Here is a 25177-nt window from a genome sequence, read left to right on the forward strand (position 1 = left end):
ATGTCTCTGTTGTGCCATATTTTCTCCACTTAAAGATGTCTTCACTGTGTTCCGTGGTATATCTAATGCTTTGGAAATTATTTTGTACCCTTCTCCTGACTGATATCTTTCAACAATGAGATCCCTCTGATGCTTTGGAAGCTCTCTGCGGACCATGGCTTCTGCTCCGAGATGCAACTAAGCAAATGTCGGGTAAATCCTATTAGAACAGCTGAACTTTATTTGTGATTAATCAGAGTCCCTTTAAATGATGGCAGGTGTGTAATGACTTCTATTTAACATGAGCTTGAATGTGATTGGTCAATTCTGAACACAGAATTCTGCAATTGAATTGTTCACGTTATAGGTCACATTAAAGGTGCAAAAAGTTCTGGCATGATTTATCTTTGTCTCATTCTTTAACATCACAAGAACCTGGCATTTTAACAGGGGTGTGTAGACTTTTTATATCCACTGTATATACTATAATATCAAACATTCTTTTTTGTGTATTCCTTTCATATATTACATCGCAAAGATGTCTCAAACATTGCCAACATGGCCAACAGCATCAGATATAAAATGTTCTAAAGCTCAGTTACTCTGGATAGAGGAACGGGGGTTATTTTGGACGTGAGAAACTATTTCCCTGTTGGATTACATTTTCCAACAAGTGCTGGTGTCAGAACCTGTAAGAGAGAATGCAAAAACAAAATAAAAAAAATGGTTCTCTGTAAAGGAAAGTTTTCTTGGTCCACAAGGTTATAGAATTTAATGATTTTTTATTTTACAAAGATTGTTTTTCTTGCTGTGATTGCTGTTGATGTATGTAAACAGTTCATTATTTAAACAGCCATCACAGTGCTTCTCTGAAATAGTTTTACAATGTATCTGGTTAGTTTAAATGTCCGTTCAAGCTTCCATTTCCAGATCACACCATTGCTATACACAACCAGAGGCCAAGTGGTAAACATAGTAAAAACATTTCAAAGCGCCTAATTTTGCTAAACATACTAGTTTGACTGTTACAATCCAGAAAACTGTAAAAACAGTGAAATGGAAAGGTACAAACATTACCAACACCTACTGTCAGAACTCCCAACACAGACTCGATGAACTTCGGCTTTTATATTTTCTTTTTTTTTAATAAAAATCATATTTATAACCATTTACACATCGTAAAATAAATGACTTACACTTCATAAAATAAATACACATTAAATACGTAAATATTTCTAGTATATTACAGGAAAACATGAAACGGAACATAAAAATGATTGATCCATATCATTTGGCTGTTCATACTTGGAACTTTAACTGTGAAAGGAAGCCTTTGATACCGATATTAGTAGTTTGATCTCTTGCTTTTTAAGCTAACTATATGTTAATGTAGTACACAAAAATAGTTTCACATTTTTGTTTTGTAAATCAGTGCTCATTCTGCCCTCCTGGGCATCTTCAAGGTGTTCTCACACTGCAGCTTCGCTAGGTAGTGCACTTCAGGTAGATAAGATGACACACCTAGAGGAACATGGGGAGAAATTAGCTGGAGCACTGTACAGCATTTGAAAAATGACCATTTAGAGCAACTGATCCAAATCTTACTCCGAAGTTGTAATCATTATTTAGCTAGGTATTCTAGACTAAAATTGAAGTTGAAATATGCTCAACCAAGCAAATGCTTTAGTTCCTGCAATAAACATGTAATAAAACAAATAAGTGATACAGTCGTGCAAGTGGGAGCAATTAAATGAAGATACACACAGCAACTCAATGCTTCGTTCCTGTTGAGTGTTGTCAACATGAGTATGTCCGAACTGTTGAGCTGTCCAACCTTTGCATTCCTGAAGGTGCCACTCCTGGGTAAAAGGCAGAAATCAGTTTAGTGGGGGATTCAAACTTCATAATGCACATACATAGCTTTTTCCCCCATCCTGATGGCTAGCATGCACCATGGGGTAAGACAATTTCAGTTTTAATAAACATTTTCCTTCATGGTCAACTGTGGCCCATCTATGCTAAACATGGCTAGCTCTGCTTTAGAAATAATGTTTTGTCCAACACATAATCACAAAATCTTAGGCCACACTTTATATAACTTAGGAGGCCTCAGTATGAGAAAGATAATTAGCTGCGGTATAATGTTAAATATATTATGTTTGGCCAGGTTGCATGACATCTATAAGTACTTTATTCCCCTGATGGTGGTCCTGAACCAGGGGACACTGAAAGAATATGCAGACCACTTTGCAAACAAATGAAGTAATCTTGCTGCCCGTCTCCTCTCCTTGTCCTCCCTCATTACCCCAACCAGTCAACCCGATCCAACCTACTCACTTGCCAAATAATGATTATACCAGCTGAAGATGGGAATTGGGTTTGGATGTAGTTTTAATGTGTCCTGTATAAACTAATTATAGTAGACACAGCATATAAACAATGTACTGATGCAATTCTAGTGGATTGATACATAGCAAACTGTCTAAACTATGGCAAAGAATGATCAGCACCATTATTAATCTAACGTTGCCAGAGAAACCTGTATATAATAACACCTTTATCTGTATCCTATGTCTTTTGTGTACAATATAATACGGCTCTCAGTATAATGTTTTCATGCTACAAAAATAGCTAAGAAAATAAAGCTGTACCATCTGTTGTCATTTTTCGTGAGTGCCCGGATGTTGTTGTTAATCTGAATCCCGCTGGCAGGGTTTCAGAAGAACCGGGCATCATGCTGATTCCATGGACTTCACGTGGTGGAAACTGCCTCCTCCAAGAGGGCCCACGTCTAAAATTTTTGTCATCAGTCTAGAAACAGAATATTAAACAGATAGATTAAATGGGGGGAAAACAAACAAAATGGCATATTTCTGCTATATGAATTTGTAGGATTTGTATATTCTTAATGCAAACTGCAAAAGGAAGTGAATGAATGATGGAAACATTACAAAAACAGAGTAAGTTTATAGCTGAAGTCAAAATGTATGGAGGGTATTGTTTAAAACATTCTTCCTGTATAAATACTGAGGCAAATATCATCATTTAGGAAAAGGAAGTATCAAACTCATTAACGGCTCTAAAGATTCCAGAAACTCTGTATATTTTGGCTTGAACACACAGGCTTTAACAAATTCCAACTATTTTGATTCAGATACCCTCAATCTAGTGGGTGAAGTACAAGTTTCACCCAGTACCTCTCATGTGCTACATATGGTATATTTGTGTTATCATGACGATGGAAGTTATCTGTATCACATTCAAAACAGTTTAAGAGAGCGCAAACATAGGATATGCAGTAACTACTAACTAGTTATTTCACAGTGCAACTTAAACTTTATTCGGTTGTGAGTGGCTGTGAGCTGTTATACAGCACAGAAAATGGGAGAAGTTTAACAGGTGTTTAATATGTATGTATTACTCAACTCATTTTAATAAAAAAAAAAAAGCTTTACCTCATCAAGACGTCTTTCAGTTCCCAGTGCCAATAAATTATTGTACTCTCTCTCTAGGATTTGTCTTGCCTGAAATGTTGACAGAGATAGAAGTATGATAAATGTATAGTGAGAGGCCGATCCAAAAGAATCTATGATCTATTGCTACCTTACAATATTTACAATAATAATAATAATAATAATAATATTTACAAATGATGCTCAACATCATGTGTCCATGGATGGAACATTTTTCTAGATGTTTGTAGATGCATACATATATCTTGCCCCATAAATATGCACCACTTGTGCCTGAGCTTTCCTCTCAGGGCACAGATCCAAGATGAAGTCACAAATTAAAGTTTAAAATGTATTATCAACACGTTGATGTAATTTTTTTTAAATTAATCCAATTAATGGGGTGACCTACCTGAGTATTTTGTGTTGGAATCTGTAGCAACAGAGCCAAACTTGTGTAGTCAAAGTTATCATCCAGTGCTATAAGGGACCCATGTACACCACTTTCTAAAATATTGTTTGCATAATCTCTGAGACCTATTGTTTGTATCCAGCGAATCACGCGGTCGTTACTCCACACCAACACATCTGGAAAATAACAATGACCATTCAATAAAATGACATTAGGCATTATTGGGGAATGTCAGCTATTGTTGAACTAGAACTTTATGTCAGCCAAAAGAAGAATACATGATTGGGAGGACAATAGTTCTCAATGCTTCATTTTACTATTTTGCTCACGTGAAAGCTGTAGTGTATTGTCAATGCTTATTAAAAAGGATTGGTGTTTATTTTGTGGAAAAAAATTACTTAAAACCAGACTTGGTCTATGAAGTGGCCTTTACGCTAGAATACTAGGGTGGTTCGCTAATGAGTCCAGGCAAAAACCTTTGATTTAAAAAGGGGCATTTTGGTGTTTGGATCACTGTTACAACTTGACCTGTCCCTCATTTGTACTTAAAGGCTTAGAGGTTCCTTGAGAAACAAAAACAATGCCAAGGACACAATTTTCAATAACGAAGACTTGACATATGCCTAGATTGACAAATTAATAGGATAATACAGTAGCTTGCAATGGCACAGCTCTTGTGGTTCTTGATTGGATGCACCACCACATAGGAAAATCTCCATCAGCACATCACACTAATCCCACCGATAAGGACAATCCAGACCCAGGCCAATATCTACCACAAAGTTCCCCTGCGCAATGAGACATGTTTTAGCCTTTGAGTGCATCATCAGCAAGGCATTTTCAGTAATGTCTAGGCACAGTGAGCAACACAATCCACATCAATTTGCTTAACTGGTTGCTTTGCTATACACTGCTTTGTTAAATAATGTAAAAGCATTTCTAAAGTTTCAAATGGTTTAACGCAGTAGATCGCTGATTTAACTTTATGTTGATGCTGAGTAGAAAAGATCAAGAGTAAAATCAAATACAATAAATTAATAAAAAAAATAAGTAAATAGAGATGGCATCCTTACTAATATTTTATTTAACATTCCACTTATTACATATTCTAAAATCAACTGTTAATAAACTGTTTCTTTAAGAAATATTGAGAATAATTGTTTACCTTTTATTTCATGTTGGCTGACTTCTCTTCTTCGCTCTAGCTCTTTTCTGTCATAATTTAACTTTTTTAAACACATTATTCCATACTGCAAACTTGTTCTACAAACGAAACATAATAACAAAACGTTGTGGAAGTATGATGAGCAAATAATAGCTGCGTCATAGACACGTATTTGGGAGGATTTAAAAAAAAATAAAAATATTTCTTCACCCCCACATTACAGTTTCACAGAAGACATCAAAGATGGTACCATTCAGGTTACTCCTAACATCCATATGAGACATTTACGCTAAACGTGATGAGTCATTTCACAAGTACTCCCAGTGTTTGACTGTGAAGAAGCAACTATATCCAACTATATTCATTTGTATGGTATGTAAGTAGAAATCCTTGGGACATACATGTTATCATGTTTCCTATTAACTATGAGAACTCAGCATGGTTTTGTGGGGTTTAAGTAGTTGGTACAGATTCTGCTGATACATAGCATCCCAGATGAAACTCGGAAAAATATCACTTGGCATAAATCTGCAGAGTGGCACCTTTCTTGCTGAATGTGTGTTCCTGCAAGCTTTTCATCATCCAACCATCATTAAAACTCGAGTCTTCAATGTGCAATTACTTTTTTATGTTGTCTTATATAAGCAGATGGATGCCCTACTGTGTTATCTGGCAGTCCACTGATATACAGACTGAGTTACTCAGTCCCTAAACTGGGATATCTCAGGATAGATGACCATTGGTGAGATGGGCCTGCATAATTCACATGACTTTCAAGAAACTTCCTCCAATTAGTATGCATTATACAGGGCCAGCTTTTTGCAGGAGAAGCACACTGGGGTTAGTGCTTCGTAACGCCAGGTAAAGTTTAATGTTGAAATGCAAACTCCCGGTTCCGTGAACCTGTCAGAAGGAAACAATTGTTTCCTACAATGTAACCAACCCATCAGCGACTACGCAAGCCAAGTGATCATTTATGTCGTGGGCAGCATTGCGGTAGTATGGGCCCATCTGTAAACCAGTCATTTAGCTCCAGGGGTTGACATATGTATGTTTATGCAAGCACGTAAATCAAGCAGCCAGACTTCTGTTATACATCATCATAGAATACTAACGTATCCGTATAAGTAAAATCAATGAGCTGATATGCGAAACATATTACTCGCAAAATAAGCCGTTGTGTCCCATTTCAATCTGTGGTTGAAATATTTTGCATTGGCACATAGATACAGCACTGTGGCTGCAGAGTGTGTAGCTCCTGAAGACTAGTGTGATGCCTAACACGCATACAAACATATAATTCAACTGTGATAAGAACCATCTAATCTGTCCATTTTTGTCCTTAAGTGCTCTGTGGTCTAGTCTGAGATTCAAGATAGCCTTATGTCTATCCCATGCATGTTTAAAGGCCATTTGGTGCTACTCCAAGACCAGTCTGTTCGTTGTAGATCACAAACCTGGAACATATAGTTAATGCCAAATTTAATTTGCATTAGCAATAAATTGTTTTATTGTTACATAAACTGACAAATGTAGTTAATCCCAGGTGTGTTGGATAATGCGGTACGGCTCTCATAAAGTATGATAACACAACAGCTGCGAGAACACAAGTTTCAATCATGCTCTACAGCACAAAGACAAGGAGCTATATGTTTGCCATGTTGAGTAGGAATTCAGGAGGGAAAAGCTCACAGCTTGTTTATCCCACCACAGCCAAAAAGCAACAAGCTTATTCAGAGAGGACCTGACAAAAAACATGATGGTGGTAGAGGAGCTTCTATCAAAAATATTTATCACACCATTATTCTATCAAAAATATTCCCAAATTCAGAATCATTTGACTTGGAAAATGAAACATTCTGTCATTCATTCTGATAACAAAAAAGGGTGGTGAAATCATTGTATTAAATTAACATATTTGTTTTTGTTAGTTTTTTTCTCACTTGACTTTGTCTATGTTAGATCTACTAATGCCTGTGAATATGCCCACAACATTTTGCTTGCATGTACAGTACACCTTACAGTGCTCCACCAAGGAGGCAGGCAGTAGCCGCAGGTAAACTAATTATAGCAAACACATAACAATATGCAAACATGTTTTGTGTTGTTTATACTTTATCGTAGTTGACAGCACCTTAGAAAAAAAAAAACATACCGATGAAAGCTATCCACCATTTTTAAGTGCACTCTGAGGTCTTTCTTTGTGAGATGGTCCAACATTCTTGCATCTACCAGGCATTCCATGAAGTAACTTCGATATTGAGGTAAACCCAAGCTAGGCAGCCATTCATTGCCAATCCATTCATGGTTCATGTCACCATAGGCCAATGTCTACAAAAATGTAAGTTTAGTGACATATTACACCTGACCACATACCCAACATGTTTTACTATACAAAGTTATATTAGGCATTTTTTACATAACCTCATTTATAAATGTGCGGGTGTACTGATTTATGTTGAGAATGAAATAAATATAGTAGATGTCTGGCTTAATGCCATTGTTTGTCCCTCATGCATGTCATCAAACAGTAAGTGACTTTGAATGATGTTGGTGCATGAAATTTAAACAGAAAGTCAGAAGTATAAGAGGACCTTTTTGTTCTTTTAGAGCCTTAATTTATACCTAGAATCAAGACTGGTCCAACCATTAGGCAAACTAGGCGGATATAAACCTGAGCTGGTAAAGACTACTTCCCGTTTTCTACTCTCTTCCCAAGCAATGGGGCACTGAAGACATACTGCTGATGGGGATATTCAGTAACAGTGATTAAAGGTAATTAAAGAACTAAACTGAAAAAAGCCATAATATCCTGGACTCAACACAACAAAAATAAATAATGCATTAAAATCGCCTAATTAACTAAAATGTATAGCTAGAAGTCCCAGATCCCCCAAAAAGTGATTACATGCTTACGAGTTAGCCTTAATTAATATATTATGCTTCAGAAAAAGAAGGCAAAAGGTCACACATGGATTTCTACAATATGGAAGTATTGTATTCTGACAGCTAGCCCGCAAAATCAGAATACTGTCTGTGACTTGTTTATACGTATTATACCAGACCCACAGGTATATATAATACGTTATTGCCTATATCTGCCTCAAACTGTAGATAGGTAATCATTTCACACCCAATCGCTTAAAAGGAGGTGCATATTATCCTATCGGCACACAGAATGCTCAATAAGGGTGGTATTTAACGTAAAATACAACTTTTGCTCAGTTTAAAAGTTTAATCAAAATTGACTTAGATTAGTGAATGTAATTAAAGCTGTACATTGAACTGGGGTGTTATTAATCTGGATCTGATTTAACACATCATATTCTTTAATTGTATTATTGTCATGACTTTATCTGGCAGTAACCTTAAAACCAAACACTAATTACAGGCATATTACAAAATGAATGCATGGATTTTCAGCTATTATGTTATTCTGTTTGCTTTCAGTACTTTAAAGCTTTCTCAGGGGGACATGTAATGAGGACAGTTCTTAAGCGTCATCTGGTTTTGCTTCATTTGAATTATGAACTGCATCTTAACAAGCAACTGTGCAAATTGGCAAATCCCAAGTAAGCAGGTTACTCGAGACTCTCAAACTCCAACTCAAAAGTAAACACATATCAATTTAAGTAAAAATCATGCAAAAATCCAACTGCTCAAATGTGTCAGTCGCAGAGCCAATAGCTTTTTACAGTTCATGTGTGTAACACATTTAGTCATAGACTTAACCGTGTGCAAGCTATTAACTCTGCATATTACATAGAGAATTATGTGGATAGTGAATTATAGTAAGATGTAGACTTGGGCACCAGGGAGGTCTTCGTATTTGTCTTCGTCAAAAAAAAAAATCTTCGTACTCCGCAAATATTCGCCCGTTCCCGTCTTCTCTTCGGGCGAATATTCGTGGACATTCTTCGTGTTCGTTTTTTCCGGTTTTTCTGGCTCTGGCGCCAGGAGTTTAAATGTCCGTATGAGCAACTCTATTGGTCGCCAACAGGGGGGTCGTCTGCCATCAATCCAAGGTTGATGGCAGACGAGCCCCCTGATGGCGACCAATAGAGTCGCTCGTACAGACTTTTAAAATCCCAATGCAACAACTTGTCCGGCAGGGAGACCAGCGGTGTCCCTGCTCTATCAGGTAAATGTCCGTAACAGTGACTTTGTTGAAGACGAAGACGATCACGAAGATTCTTCGTGTTGTGTGTCTTCGCGTTCGTCTACGTTTTACCGCCGCTCTCTTCTTCGTGTCTTCGAGAACGGACACGAAAACGCACTCTTCGTGTTCGTTTTCATGGTCGCCCGAAGATGAATGCACAAGTCTAGTAAGATGTCCTAGTACGATCACTAGTAATGTATGTCAGCTCTTTGGAGAGGTTTGTCCTACAGGATTCATAGAGTTTTAGCTGAGACAAGTGGATATAACAGTAGAAGACCTGCAATGTTTGTGATACTGGTAACGGAAACATATACATGGGTGTATTGAATGCACAATTTCTGTGAAAATAAACAGGTATTATGGATCAGAAAAACATTCCATACCTGTGCCCAGCTTCCTTCTTCTGACTCCTTCCGTGCCAAATAGCCATTAGGTAGCACGAATCCACAGAGAAAAAGACAATTCAAACAAAATGAAATTACCATTGTACATCACTGTAGAACATTTAAGTTTAGGACCAAATGGCCTAAAATGAGTTAAATGCCAATATTTGCTATAATTACCAGTGGCTGTATGTGCTGTCCAGTTTAAGTAGGAAGTTCATACATTTTTAACTGCAAGAGCAGTGCAACCTTTTTTAGAATATGTGGATATTTCTTTGACAACACTAGTGTTTGAAAAAAAATGTTACTTATTACTAATTTAGTAGCTTGGCCCATACAAAAAAGTTTTAAAAATTATAGCTGTAGGTAGTTTGGCGCTAGAAACCTCCGGCACAGTATCTCGGAATCTGTATGGTGCATACAAATAATGCAGTTTAAAATGGATGTGAAAAGTAAAAAAATACAAACAATATTAGAAATGTAAAAATATGGGTTTGGTTTGGTAAATGGTGAATTGTAGTGAGATAAATCAGAAAGAAGATATATTTCAGCTATGTCACACAATCCTGGAGAGTTTCTCCTGCAGGAAAGTAGATGGCCCTGCATAATGCATAGTGACATCGGTGGGGGAGGTCATCTTCACACCTTCTTCTCAATTAACTGCGAATTTCACAGGGCTAGCACAACATCAAAAGTGGGGGACTTTTATATTACACAGGCAAACTGGTGAAAATAAAGGTTTATCTGTTTAGTGAATGAGCCTCTAGCGTACTTATTTATCTCCTGAGTGTTTCTGTTTAAACGTCTTTCTTTGTATTGGTTGCCGTGCATGCAAGGTATCAGACCCCTGTGCTTTATGGTAATTGTATTATACCCAAATGAAAGTCAATCATTTGCACTATGAAATATGTTGTTATCGTTCACGCATTTGCATGCAAGAGCGTAGTTCATGAACATTCATAAGAAATAGTACAAGAGAACAGGACTCGAGGACTAACCGTTTTGGCAGGAGCAGAAAGAGTCTCCATTTCCTCGTGGGTCAACCAGACATTACCTGATGGCTAATTAAAGGGTCCACAGGAGAGCAGGTGAGATCCACATTAGGCAAGCAGCATTAAAGAACAAAGTCAGCATCACTGTAAGTTAACAGTGTGACAGCATCACCATTAGCAAATATACATTCTACACCCCAGTCTCAGGTTCCCTAACACCTGCAACACATCCTGGTTTTCATATTTTAGAACTTAGATTAATGAGTACACATCTGGTAACTATGGGCAAAAAAGCACATACTGTTAAAATGTATAAATGCAACAGTGAAATACACATAGGTTGGCTTACTTCTAATTGTTATGGTATCTTAAATGCTGATGCGATATGTAAAAAGAAGGCCACATAAAGATTTTTGTGCTACCAAGCTGTTACGTGTGGAGAAATTCAACACCCAAATATTGTTTCCTAAATAATTCTGTGATCTAGATGTCGATCTGCATTGCATCGTGAAAATGATCTCTACATTATGCTAACTCAAAGCTAAAGAACAAATAATATATGCTACTTTTGTCCTGGTGAGTAGGGACCATGTGCAAATTCCCAGCACAGTGGGTATTTATACCAATATGGTAAAGGCATTTATGCGTATGTATGAATAACTATTAGACGTTGTCCCGGTAAAACATGCTCTTGTGATTTTCTCTTGAGCTCTGTTTGGAACAGAATGATTGCCCTATAGTTAAATTGTATTGAATCCAAAGCGAAAAAGTCCAAACGTGCGTCAAGATCAGACACAAAGTAGTCTATTAGAAAGAGTCGACTCACTGTTCTAGATGTTGGTGGGGCTGAGGGACTTGTCAACGATACCATCTCTTGGATTGCTAGACGCAGCTTTAAACGGTGTAATGGATTGCTTATGCCAATTTCTCTCTGGATTTCAGTGTCAGATAATGCAGACATAATGGCTCCACTTTTAACATTGGCACGACAAGCTGCCACATACCAAGCTGGCATTCCAAGCCATAGCTTAAGGAGAAGAGAGAAAAAAGTGTAATTCAATAAATCAATATATAACAAAGTTGCATATTTACTAAAGTGAATCAATGATAAGGAAGACAATTTTACTTGTGGGCATGCAGTAACTTTGAACCTACCTCCAGCCAGGATACCACTGTAGGTCCATCCCACTGAGCAAATGGAAGGCCCTTCCTTCTGGCCTCTTCAAGAAGCTCATGCCTTAAAATCAAAGCGAGAGGGCATGTCACTTCCAGGGAGACACATACCAACATTTTTACATCATACATCTAAATGAAACACTGTCACTTAATTTTCACTATAGAAGATTGTTCATCCCTTACATTGGCTAGGTCAAAAATCATGAAGATTTATTGGCTGGTGTTCTAGACCAGGGTTCTACAAACTTGAGTTTCCAACCCAGTGATGGGTTGCTCTAAGGATCTATCTCTGTCCTCATTGTGCTGAGCACTGAACTGAATTAGAGCATTTAACACTGTAATGGCTGTTTGTTACAATGAAATACAAAAGAAAATATTTTATCCTCTAACTACTTTCTTCCAAATGTGCCATTATATCACTGGGCCACATTGTAACCATGCTCCTTGTGATGAAAACGACCTACTCTTTCCCATAAAGAATGTGATTGTCATATTGCTGCACTGTGTCATGGGGAAATAGTTTAAAGAACTCTGTCCTAAACCCCAATATAATAGAAAACATTTTGTATGAATTATCCACGCTCGGTGATATAATTACAGGAGCTAAAATTGCCATGTGACCAAAGCTTTATATCCTCTGTGCTGCCTTAGCATGATTATTAGCAAAAAATCTCCCTCCACCCTTTGTTAAGTATCAATTGTAAGGACAGAATTAGGAAAATGGGTAGGGGGAGTATAGTGACAACCCTAAAACTGCCCAAGCAAATACAACCTGTTCACATTATTTAAGGTATGATATAAAACATACATTTTAATAAATAAGTAACTATATCTTCGGTCATACAAATACATTCTACATGGTTCTAGTAACATTGGAAACTACATCGCTAAATAAATGGGAATCCCAAAAAAAAATCTAGTTAATATAATATAGTAAGTTCATAGCAATACTATGGCTGGACCTGTTTATGAGCTGTGTTAGTAGATGCACTTGGAAAACAATACAATATACATAAGGACATTTACTGAGGCATTTAGGGCAACAGTTCACAGCTTGAGATGTTTCTTCAGATAATACTTGTTGCTCTACCTGCCACCCAAACACAGTGGATTCTGGATAAGCTGATGGCATCCTCCAAAAGTGACCATTAACTTCAGAGTTTATTAAAATGTTCAACTACATACCTTTTCATTGAAAGAATGGCATATTGAGTATACAATTAAATTCTGCTTTGCCCAAACAGTGACAATATACTTAAATTCTTTCTTCTAAATTTGACATCGCTGTTGGCACAATCTTGTGTTATGCTTTCCATTTATTCCTTTATATTATAATAATAATCTTACATTTCAGCTATCAGGCCTCCCAAATCTACTTATTTTAAACAAAAATATCGGTATAACATTTGAAAAGCTGCGCTATCGCCATTACAACCAATGGCACCCAATACCAATTTGTATCCCCAACTAAACAATGACTTTGTTTTACAAAAACATCCCCTATGACCTCACTTGCGCTCAAGTGACTGAAGGAATAAAATTTACGCATTAGGCATTTGCAATTATGGATTTTTCTACATTGGGACTTTCCACATTTGGATTCACAAACACACGGATCTTAGATACATACATGTGTGTTTTATTACGCTTGATATCAGATAAGATTAATATGTGTTTAATGCCCCACATCTTCCAATGCAAAAACCTGATGTTTATAGCACATCCATTAGCTATTGTTCTCTGCGCAATAATACTTTGCTAATGACATTATAAGCACTTTTATTTCATCCACTGCCAGTAACAACGTACGGCGGGGAAATATGTGCCAGTGGAATAAATTTGCTGGAATATGTTCTGACAAATCCTTTCGAACATAGAAAGTGAAACTTTAAATAATGCAATTATCTGCTTGGAGTCCATTATAGTGCTTTGATCTCTGGAGAGAATAAATATGTCTTTATTCCAATGCCTAATACAGTTAATGAATTCATTTTTGGCACAATACAGACAAGTGCATGGGGGAATCGATCACTTCACTATTGAATTTCTTCACTAGGGAACTAAACCTTATATTTCATATATTTTAAGGAGTTTGTAGATTCGGTCATGTGCGCTGCCTGCCTTCACTTTGCATTATGAGACTGAAATATAATATAACTTGGGAAGCTCCACACAAGCATGAAATACAGGAATAGGCAAAGTGTCCGTGGCAAGGGTTGTGAAGGTTCATAACACATCATTAAATTGTCCACCACAGACCCCAGTAAATGTCCACCATGAGCAATGTTGGTGCCTACCCCCGATTAAATATGTAGGATGCTCACAATCTGGCCAATTCCTAGTCCCGACAGTGCCATGAGACAGCAAGTTAAAATAAAAATAAAAAAAGATATGTAGACAGTTGAGAGGTGAATGAGAAAGAGGAGATACATTACAACTTTAATCAATACTTAATATCTTACACCCCATAACAAGATCAAAATAATTGAATAAAAAATGAATACATTTATGGCTAATAGATATACCGACCAGCCACAACATTATGACCACCTTCAATAATATTGTGTTGGTCCCCCTTTTGCCGCCAAAACACCAATGACCCGTTGAGGCATGGAGTTCACTAGATATCTGAATGTGTGCTGTGGTATCTGACGCTAAGACGTTAGTAGCAGATCCTTTAGTTTCTATTAGTTGTGAGTTGGGGCCTCGGTGGATGCATCCTGGTGCCAGGTAAGCGACGCACCCGGCCAGCCACATGATGTAAAAAAAAAAACCTGTTTCATCAGACCAGGCCACCTTCTTCCATTGCTCCATGGTCCAGTTCTTATGTCCACGTGCCCATTGTAGGCACTTTCAGCAGTAGACAGGGGGCAGCATGTGCACCCTGACTGGTCTCCCACTACACAGCCCCATAAGCAACAAGCTTCCCCATGTGCATTAATGAGCCTTGGCCGCTCATGACCCTGTCGCTGGTTCACCGCTTTAACTTCCTTGTACCACTTTTGATAGGTACTGACCACTGTAGACCCTAAAAGAGCTGGAGTTTTGGAGCTGCTCTGACCCAGTCGTCTAGTCAGTACAATTTGACCCTTATCAAAGTCAGCTCAGATCATTACGCTTGTACATTCTTCTAACACCTCAACTTTGAGGACGAAATGTTGCCTAATATATCCAGCCACTGACAAGTGCCATGATAAGAATAGTGTTATTCACTTCACTTGCCAGTGGTCATATTGATGTGGCTGATCGGCGTATATATCTGAGTGTATCCTACTGGTGCACAGAGAATTATTTAGCCATGCATACACACACAGATACATTGGTTGAGGCTTGGGCATTCACAGTTGAGAGTCATTCTTATCTATTTACAGCAATGGCAATCAAATCGTTAAAGCAGTGCTTCCTTACACCATGCAGTTTCTACAAATGATTTCTCTTTACATAGCAGATGTAATTTTGCTGTGGTAGGTATTTCTATTCTAAGATTAGGTGCTTCAATATATGCAAACTATAGATTTTTTTTTGTGCAGGCATCTATGGTTATTAGAGCAGATCGCTAAAGAAACAATAACTGCGAAGGGGCAAGCTTGTCATTTCTTATGTAATGATATCATTACCCCAAATAGTTTTACAGTTTTATAACCATTTGCTGAGATCAGCAATGGTGTTTCATTATCTCTGTAAAGGAAGCGAGCTTGTATAATAACACGCAGAGTTTAACCTAGGAAAAGAACAGGGTGAAGCAGAAAAAAACTCATATGTAATGTGACATTTTAAAGGGTCACTAAACCCTCATAATGAGTAAACCTTATATTACAGGGCTTTTTCGTGCCGCATTTAGCAATGACATCATTAAGTGTGGGGCAGGGTAAAATCTGAGCCTCTACATCAGACCTGGGCAAAGCACGGCCCGCGGGCCACATCCGGCCCGCTGAATAGCTCGGACCGGCCCGCAAAGAGTGTCCTGGTGACTCACCAATGAGTCCGGTGTCAGCAACGGGAAGCAGCGAAACTATGCACTCCGAAGCCTTGTTCATTTTGTTCACTTCTGTGCTGTGCTAATAGTTATTCAGGCCTTACTTATTCAAGCGCCTCTACCAATGACGTAGGCTTGAATAACTTTATTAAACAGCACATAAGTTAACAAAATGGACAAGGCTTCGGAGTTTGTAGTTTCACTGCTTCCCGATGCTGAGTAAGTGATGCCACTGTAACTTCTGAGTGCCAGGATGCTCGTTGCGGACCTTGGGGAGTGCCAGGACAATCGTTCCACGCTCGTCATTTACCATTTTTTTAAGAAGGGATAGTATATGTATGCAGTATACAGGTATTGGTAGAATGAAGTTAAGGGCTCATGCACACTGCTGTAGTTTCGCCCGGGCAGTAACCCAGGCGAAACTACGGCGTGCTGCTGCGGAGAGGAGATGGGAGTGCTCCTTACCGCTCCCCTCTCCATTGGCAGACACGGGGGCCGCGCCGTAAAACGGGGTGAAACACCGGTTGCTCACCGCGCCGTATTACAGCGCCATTCATTTTCAATGGCGGCCGTATTCTGGCCGCAAATCGGGCGGCTGGAATACGGCCCCATTACGGCAATGTGCATGGAGCCTTCGTATGTTGGTCTGGCCCTCTAAAACCATTCCAATTTCTCATGTGGCCCCATGGGAAAATTAATTGCCCACCCCTGCTCTACATTGTGGTTCTGTATAGGGAATCTGACCCTGGTCGCCTATTAGATTTTTATACTAAATTGAGCTTGAGAAACGGACTCTTCTTTGTTTTATTGAAGTAGTCAATTTATTGGCTGAGGTCCTTTTTCTTGGGATTGATTTACCTTGTGTGGCTAATATCATTTTCATGCAAATTTCCCTTTCATTCACCTTTCACATGCTCACCACACACCCTCTTCATTATCATGTACAACGGAACTAGGGGTACCACAAACAAGTTATATGCAATGTGTGTGCTGACAACCAACATAGAAGAAGAAAAGCAACCAATTACAAAGAGAAACTTACTTTTTCTTAAGCCTCCTGTCTTTCTCTGCTTGTGTTCCGAGTTTGCCTAATCCTAGTGCATCCTGGGCACCGGGGTCTGTGTCCATGAAACCTCCTGTTACACACGGGGAAATATTTCTCATTATTAAATAATGATGTAGTATGCTTACATGTCATCAGTAGGCCTAAAGTTTTATCATATCAGAGGTCAAGGGCATTTGCTAGTTATTTCAGTAGGCTGGCACAATTAGAAATATACTAGACCGGTATTTGTGTATTCGTTGATACACCATTCTTTCCGAATTTAGTACAACAAATTTTGCATAAAATATTCCTATGGTTACATCAGGCTTCTCCCATTAATTTAGAGAGGGACATTGTGCCGTTTAATAGATGTAAATAAACTTCAGCCTCAAATAGAGAAGTCTGCTTGTACACCTGGGTTTGCTGATGTATATGTGCAGAGGGAGTTTGCCTGCCAATTCACTACTAGACTACCCTTACAGATTAGCCTGGCATGATGTGCTCCTCTTTTAGCACAAGTGAACTAAAACCTAGGATGTTTCCGAATTTGGCACTATGCCAGGGAACACTATTAACCATACATTACTGTGCCATGTACCCCGATTTTTAGTGAGTGACCACTATTGTATTGTTTTTACATAAAATATCTTTTTTTTTTTTTTTTTTTTTTAATTAGACAAGTAATTACCGGTAAGTACCCTTGAAGTACGCTTTACACCCATCCGAAAGAACCGAAAGGGTAAAAGTAACACAGGTTGAGAAAAAGCAGGCATCAAATGACCTATTAAGATTGTTTGGATATTACTTGACACTATCAGGGCCATCCTTAATATTGACTGGAGCCTGTGCGAGCATTTGCTTGCCCCCCCTCACACTTCCTAGCAGCATCGATGAGTGGGCCAGGCTTGCTTGCTGGAGGTGGGTGACTGGCCAGCCAAGTGTGTGTGTGTGTGTGTGTGTGTGTGTGGGCCCAGCCACACTTCTGGTGGCATGTATTTATTTATATAATATAACAAAAAATGATGTGGCTTGGGGCACTGTACATATGGCTGGGGGGCACCCGCTGGAAGGGTCATGCGTACATGCCGCACTGACTCTGCAGATTAGGAGGAGACCGACCCTAGTGTGACTCCACGTGGGACATCATCACTACATGTGCAGGGCAGGGGAGGAGCACAACGCTATGTCGACCACATAGTAAATGAGTTTGAAATTAATATGCAAATAAATTAAATCAGTGTTTTTTTTCCTCTTTCTTTTTATCTCTCTCTCTCTCTTTTCTCCCTATGTCTCCCCTTTTTCATCCTCTAGATTGTAAGCTTGTTTGAGCAGGGCCTAACCCACCTGTGGTTTCTGCAAGTCTAATTGTTCTATACTTGTCATGTCCTGTTTACCCACTGTACAGCGCTATGGAATATGATGGCGCTATATAAAATAAATAATAATAATTTCTCCCACTTTTCATTATGCTTTTATCTCCTCCTTATCAAGAACTTTAACCCTACATTCCTCACACAAGATTTACACAGGATTGAAAGACTATATAATTATGTCAACAAGCAATGACCTTGGCCTTGTAGACCATATTCCTTACTGAGCTGTCCGAGCCGTGCCTTCTCTTTTTTACCGAACAACCGTCCTATAGATGATTTGATTCCTTTTTTCTTTGGAGCTTTGTGGAGTGAGTCCTGGCTGCTGTTGCCACTCCCAAGACCAAGAACATCAGGTTCAAATGAAGCCGTCAAACTCCTACAACAACAGTGGTATTACATTTAGAATCTAAGTACATCATTGATACACTATGGAAAATTGAATTGTATTGTAATGCATTGATTTCATTTCTACATATATGTATGGGTATGCATGTTGGGTTGACATGAGACACAGTCTGCTAACATGGAGGTGTGTGTAGAAATACAAGTTTATGGATTAACAGAGTTTATTTGTGTTGAAACCTGAAGGCAAATAAGCAACACCAACCTGTCTGGGGATTACAGAGAGGTAAAATCCAGATATAGACAACAGATACTTTTTCATGATCTTTTGGTCACTATTATCCTAATGTTCAGTAAAGACCTCATGGGAAAATGGGTAGCTATGAACATGTATGCCATGTATTTGCTTTATTGTTGAGGATTGTATCTAAATGTGTATTGCCTTGTATTACAAGGAAACAAACTTAAAGGTGTGGATTCATGGTATGGTATCCTACTACATTTCTACTGATTTTGAGTAAAGCTGAACTTTTTGTGCCAAACCGCATAGTCCTCATAAACTAGGTAGTATAGAAAGGGAAGTAAGTGTTAATTATATAAGCCAGGGATGAAATGCTTAAAATAACCCAAAGAACATCATCCCACAAGTTGCCTTTTTCCCTACTGCTTTGTCCAAGAACAAGCGTAACAGCACAGGTTAAAAAGCCATAAAATGTCACATTGGGCACAGGAGGGCTTCTTGTCTCACCCTCTGGCATCGTTGTGATATGAAGATGGTAGGGTATGAGTCATCCTGAGAGCACGGGGTGTTGAAGGAGGAGATGTTTCACATTTTATGGTAGCTTTATCTTCGCGACCATCTTCTTCCACAACTGCAATCTATGAGAAGTATTATTTTATTACATCCAGAAAAGCTACAGTAGGGTTAGTTACTGGACTTGTAAGGTGGGTGAAATAGCTTCTTGTTATCACACCCTTTAGTGTATAGGTCTGTGATTGTAGAGGTAAAGTCATTGGTTGTCAAAACATTTTTGGGACATATGGGCCAATGATCACGGGCAAGTCCATAGGTGCCAGAGGGTACTGCAGCCAATTGCACTTACAAATTACTGCATACCGGCAAGAACATTTTGCTTAGGGACAGAACCTGCTGAAAAAATTCCTACAATCTACAATTCATTATGACCTTGGAATATAACATGATCACTAAATATCTCATATATCTATTAGAAACAAAGCAGGATATTATCTAAAGTAGCCAAAGAGATGCAAGCAATAAAATAAAAAAGTGTAAGCTGACAGTTAGCCTCGCTCTCAAATTGTTAGAGATCTGTTATTCAGGGTAAGCTGTTTCCGATGCATAATTCACTTGGTAAAAATACCCATGGGAGACCAATAGTCAGACACTGGAATAATAAGAAATGCAAGTATTACCTTTCTCCGATGCTTCCGTAAATCACTAGGCTAAGCATTTAGGGAAACAAAATAGAAACACTGTAAGCAGCTGGTTTCTAACAGACAGGTACATATATAGTAAGTATTTGCATGTATCATACCATTTAATATTTCTTAGAGATACCGATGTCTTACCGCTCTTAAAAAGGTGTATATATATATATATATATATACACACACATATATATAATACATATATATATTTTATTATTTTTATTATTATTTTTTTTTAAAAAATCCCTATATCAGGAACTACATTAAATGTTATTTTATTTACAATAAATGTAAAAAATTAACATGCTTATGTAGTTTTTTTTCCACAAAGTACCAAAAGACAATTGCACAAATAATTTATGGAAGAAAGAATCCCCCTTCATGTGGAAGGGATTGTACATATAAACTAAACATATCAAACCTCTTAATTCTTTCCATATCTTTCAAGCAACTTACGAGAGTCATAACTCCCATGCGATCCATTTCTCTGGCGGGGCTGCGAGGTGTGAGTTTGGGTGTGGAGTGCCCACTTGGAGGAGAGGAGCTCGCTAATGATGAGGCTGTCACCGAGCCAGTAATTGAGGTCCCTGGGTGCATTCTGGCCAGATTTAACCCCTCAAGGCTGACACTGGCAACTCTATTTTCTATTTCTTCTGCACGCAGCTCTGTAGACTCCTTTTCTTCCTGTATAAGCCTAGTGAAAAAAATTACAGCAAAACATCTTGTTACATAGAAAAACAATATTAACACCAAATTTATCAGAAACACATAATTTATCAGCCGTAAACATAACACTGAATCAATGACAAGGTATAGGTCTAAGTTGATATACTTTTATAAGCAGAATATATGATGGCAGACAGCACTAATACACATATCACACATTTTATAAGCCCAAGAAAGAGATATGAGAAACAAGAAAGAGAGTCTCATGAACCTACATCCACGAGACTCAGAGGATCATTATGATGAGAAGTAGGTAAACAGGATAAAACTCCGTTGTAAGAGCTCTGTGCTTTAACTCGTCTTTATATACACCATATAAAATATATACCTGTGAAAAAACAATTGTGAGGTTTTTATAGTAGCCAGTATTCACACTAAGTGCATAGTGACTCATTAGCACTATCTTACAAAGCAATGTTAGTCATATCAAAGGGTATATATATATATATATATATGACACAAAGGTCTGATTGTACAGGAGCATAAAGATGGAATGCGTATGATCACTGAGCTAAAAAGTTGTTAAATAGCTGGTGTTGTTTGAACTCTGTGAAAGCGAAAAATTATGCATTAAATATATCAGTGAATAATCGAGATTATCACGGGGTGTTTGAATATCATTTTAATGATGCTAATATTTATGTTAAAGCAGGGAGAACCAGTCCCTTACCCACCAGTGACTGCAGCCACTGGCATATTCTGGGCTTGAGTGCAAATTGCCATACTGTGCGTTTAGGTTTTGTGGTGCACTGCTTAATGGGTCACTTGGAGAGATCAGAGCTCTTCCTTGTAACATTATGATGGGTTTGCCTAGCTGGCACCACCTCCTATAGAATTCTTGGTGTTATATCCTATTGCTCAGAAAGGGAGGATAGTGAAGTGGAGGTTAGTCCTGGGTAGCTGCTCTGGGTCAGGCTCTGTGCCTAAATACACCACTGGCTGCGGCCATCCGCTGTCATCATCCCCAATAAGCCAATGGGCAACTGAGCATTACAGGAGACGAGCAGCTCATCTACCTCTGGTATTATTGTATTCTGTAGACTGAATTCAAAGGTATTAAACTATACCATCCAAGCTGCCACATGTCTGACACAGAGTGGTCTAATGTAACTTGTCGTGCTTTGCTAAGATAGGACAGTAGCAGGATGTCTGCATGAAGTAGCTAAAGGCAAGTCTGGGAACAGCACAGAAAAACAGTCACACTAGCTTAACACTATCGAACCAAAAGCTTGTTTTCAGATTCCATCAACATAGCTTCTGTTCTGGAATTGCAGATGCAATCAAGCTTGACATTTTATTTTCTGGAAGAAAAAGGTATCCAGAGTTTGCCGTTATTTTTAAGCACTGGATGCTACTGACCTTCAAATCATAGTGAGTAAATGAAAGGATCTATACTAGTTACCTTATTTCTTTATTGATGGCATCTAGCTGTTCTTGGAGCATCATTGCTAAAGTCTGAGCATCCGAATGGCCACCAGGAGATAAAAGATCCATGGAACTAAATATGGTTTCACGATCATCATCATCTATGTCAGACATCTCAGTGTCACTCTCGAAAGGATGGCTACCAAGGACCCCAATCTGTTGTGTTCTGTTCCATTCATGGTCCCCGAGGGATTTCACCTGAACAAAATGATGTAAGCAATAATCACTCAACACAAATACATGATATTCAAGAATGGGGACAGGGGGGAAAAATGGCAAGACAATACATTAAAAAAGCTTTATTAAAATGCAATGCCTATGCTCTGTATTGCCTTATCAGGCTGCATGTTTTAGAGATTGTGCAGTGAGTGCTGCTTTACGTGCTTTTCATTGGGATCTTGAGCAGTGCCTTCATACTATTTATTATTAATAATAATACAATAATTATTGTATTATTACCATTTCATGAAATCCAAAACGTCGTAGCATCATTACTACGGACCAGTTGGAGTTGGACGCTCCATGTCTATATTCATAAGGCATTTTGGTTTAAAGCAGTACTGCGAGAAACTTGAGGAACTCAGGTTACAAGTTGCATTTCACTTCTTCTTCTCCACTTGAATGAATGGATTTGTTTTAATACCTTAAGTTTCATTGGGTCTACAAAGCATTACAAAAAGGCTTCAATAAATTAATAAAGCTTACATTTACGGGCAAATGCTAAATTGTTACACTGCTCCATACATGTTTAGAAAAGTAGGAGATAAATTATGAAGAATTATACCCCATATAAACCGACCTTTGGTTCTTCTCTCCTAACTCCTGTCCTCCCTCTTCTTGGTCTCCTGACAACTTTTGTTGAACGGTAGTCAGTCTGGCTGTCAACCAGTGAGCCTACTGAATATCTCAGCTCTGCAGATGTGTCCAGGTGAGGCCTAGCAAGAAACAAAACACATTATATATATATATATATATATATATATATATATATATATATACACTAAACTGTATTCCATTTTGTGTGTCTGCAATTGCTGTTTAGTAATCCTTAGTAAAATGGGAAGGAATAATAATACAAACATGGCAAAATGTCTTTTCCCTTTGTAGCACAGATTATTATTATTATTATTATTATTTATAGTTTTATATAGTGCCATCATATTCTGTAGCGCTGTACAATGAGTAGACAGGACATAACATGAAGAATATAACAACATTTTGACTTACAGAAACAATAGGTGAGAGGTGAGGTGTAGCTCAAACTACAGTGACTTTGTAGTAAATATATATAGATTGATTTAATTTGCAAACACAATAACAGAGTAATTAAGTATACATAACAATATTATAACAATAAAGGGTAATTTTCCTTCTAATTCATGCATAGGTCCAAATTACACACATTACTGGTTTTATCATCAAAGTCCTTCATCAACTATATATGACAGTTGTAGATAAGAAAGAATAGCTGAGCAAATATCAAAGAGAATACATCCCAATATTTATGAGCGGGACGCTGAGCGTTCTGGAATATATACCATAGGAATCCCTGTTTTTTGTGTTCTTTTAAATATGAGTCTCTGTTGGGCCAACATATAAATGTTTGTAGAATAATTATGTAGACCTCAGAGGTCTCTACCACAGATGGAATCTACACAAAGAAGAGTTAAATAAATAACCATGTCATGGGATGTATGAAAATAGGACTAAATACGATAAATAATACAATAAAATAAAATTGATTGTCTTGTTTTTCCCTAGACTCAAAAATGGGTTGTGTATAAAAAAAAGACTTATATCATAGAAATCATTTAATAAGAATGGGAAAGGTGGAACTTTTCATTTTTAAGTTTTTTGCTGGAACCGCATGTAGGTGCGAAATGATCGACAGGGAGAACAGAGTTTAGCATTTCACTCAAGGGCAAGAAGGATTGGATGGATTGTATTGTTATTGACTGTGATGGCAAAGGGCATGACGAGACATCATCATCATCATGTGTCGCTCAGCCTTTAACATGAAGAATTTAAGGCGTTAAGCTGTCATTCAGGGTGAGATGCCCTTCAGACATCTGAAGGCCTGGAACATTGCTGTAAAAGCATGGGGCTTGTGTGTCTGCATAACACTTGGTATCATCTGAACACTTAAAGGCATGTAAAGGAGCAGGCTCGCTTCAGGGTTTCTGACCGAAACCAAGCATCAAGTATTTTTACAAGTAGTTCCTGCATGTGCACAAGTATAAAGGTTATATCAAAATGTTGTACATATAAGAAATTTAGCAACAAATTGCATAATTATACAATAAGGATATATTTAAACCATTCTGGCACCATAATAATTGAAAGGGTCAGATTATAGGTCTTTGATATATATCTTGTAACAATCATATTATCAGTGTTTTAGTTTTATTGTTATCAGTAACATTATTTAGAAACTATAGTCCAGCCCAGGACTACCTAAAGATTAACATCATCTAACATAGGTGTGGTAAAGCAACATGTGCTCATCTGCTTTTTTATACAGATTTGTTTTGGAGATGTAGGTTTTTTTTAACCAAGATTCTCTTTTCTTTAATGATTGCATATGTTCTGCTAAACCATAATACACAAAGATATCAGTAAAGTACCGTGTCAGGGTTGGTTCTATCAAGGATCCAGTTCGTATCTTTATCTGGTCAAGTTCACTTCTCAGCTTTTCAATTTCCTCTGCCAATCTCTCCTATAAGCCAAAAGAGAATTTTGCATTTAATATTCAATTTTGACCTTCATATTAAAACACTCCTGTTAATTCCATTTAATATTTGTGTAAATAAACTTGTATAAAGTAGTCCATAACACCACCAATGTTCTACAACATTTAAAAAAAAAAACACGCAACAAGCCAAGTTAAAGACTACTACTATAAAGGTCATGTGCTACATGAAAATAATAGGTGGCCTACGGTGGCTCCTCGCAGAGATTGCTGGATGATTTAGACTTAAGCTAAAGATTTTAGAATGTCCAAACACATCACACTTGATACGTACACCTTGTTACCTTATGTACTGTTACCATGTCAAGCTAAACTTGCAAGGAGCTGCAGTGAGTATGCATGGCTCTAAATTGCTTGCTAACCAACCATGGGTA

The 25177-nt window shown here is 37.9% G+C and overlaps 1 protein-coding gene across 6 annotated transcripts in view; it reads right to left on the minus strand.

Moving 5' to 3' along the window:
- Positions 1-1776: 1776 nt before the first annotated feature.
- LOC149299779 (liprin-alpha-2-like) overlaps positions 1777-25177 on the minus strand; it is a 95982-nt gene continuing 72581 nt past the window's right edge. For 3 of the 6 annotated variants that reach the window (XM_089486184.1, XM_089486182.1, XM_089486187.1), the window contains 19 exons: positions 24679-24770; positions 22854-22989; positions 22032-22252; positions 20360-20597; positions 19889-19918; positions 19203-19333; positions 18334-18488; positions 16737-16830; positions 11698-11779; positions 11369-11569; positions 10549-10611; positions 10196-10198; positions 9551-9577; positions 7164-7339; positions 5009-5106; positions 3844-4019; positions 3435-3503; positions 2631-2790; positions 1777-1835 (listed from right to left, as the gene is read on the minus strand). In XM_089486184.1, coding sequence (XP_089342310.1) covers positions 1777-1835; positions 2631-2790; positions 3435-3503; positions 3844-4019; positions 5009-5106; positions 7164-7339; positions 9551-9577; positions 10196-10198; positions 10549-10611; positions 11369-11569; positions 11698-11779; positions 16737-16830; positions 18334-18488; positions 19203-19333; positions 19889-19918; positions 20360-20597; positions 22032-22252; positions 22854-22989; positions 24679-24770 — 2211 coding nt within the window. Of the gene's footprint in view, positions 1836-2630; positions 2791-3434; positions 3504-3843; positions 4020-5008; positions 5107-7163; positions 7340-9269; positions 9285-9550; positions 9578-10195; positions 10199-10548; positions 10612-11368; positions 11570-11697; positions 11780-16736; positions 16831-18333; positions 18489-19202; positions 19334-19888; positions 19919-20359; positions 20598-22031; positions 22253-22853; positions 22990-24678; positions 24771-25177 lie in introns of all 6 variants that reach the window. The other 3 variants (XM_089486183.1, XM_089486185.1, XM_089486186.1) reach the window with 3 other exon arrangements.

The sequence above is a fragment of the Sceloporus occidentalis genome, unplaced genomic scaffold, assembly GCF_023333645.1.
Source record: "Sceloporus occidentalis isolate IW3139 unplaced genomic scaffold, rSceOcc1.0.p SCAF_28, whole genome shotgun sequence".
In the NCBI taxonomy this organism is placed as follows: Eukaryota; Metazoa; Chordata; class Lepidosauria; order Squamata; family Phrynosomatidae; genus Sceloporus; species Sceloporus occidentalis.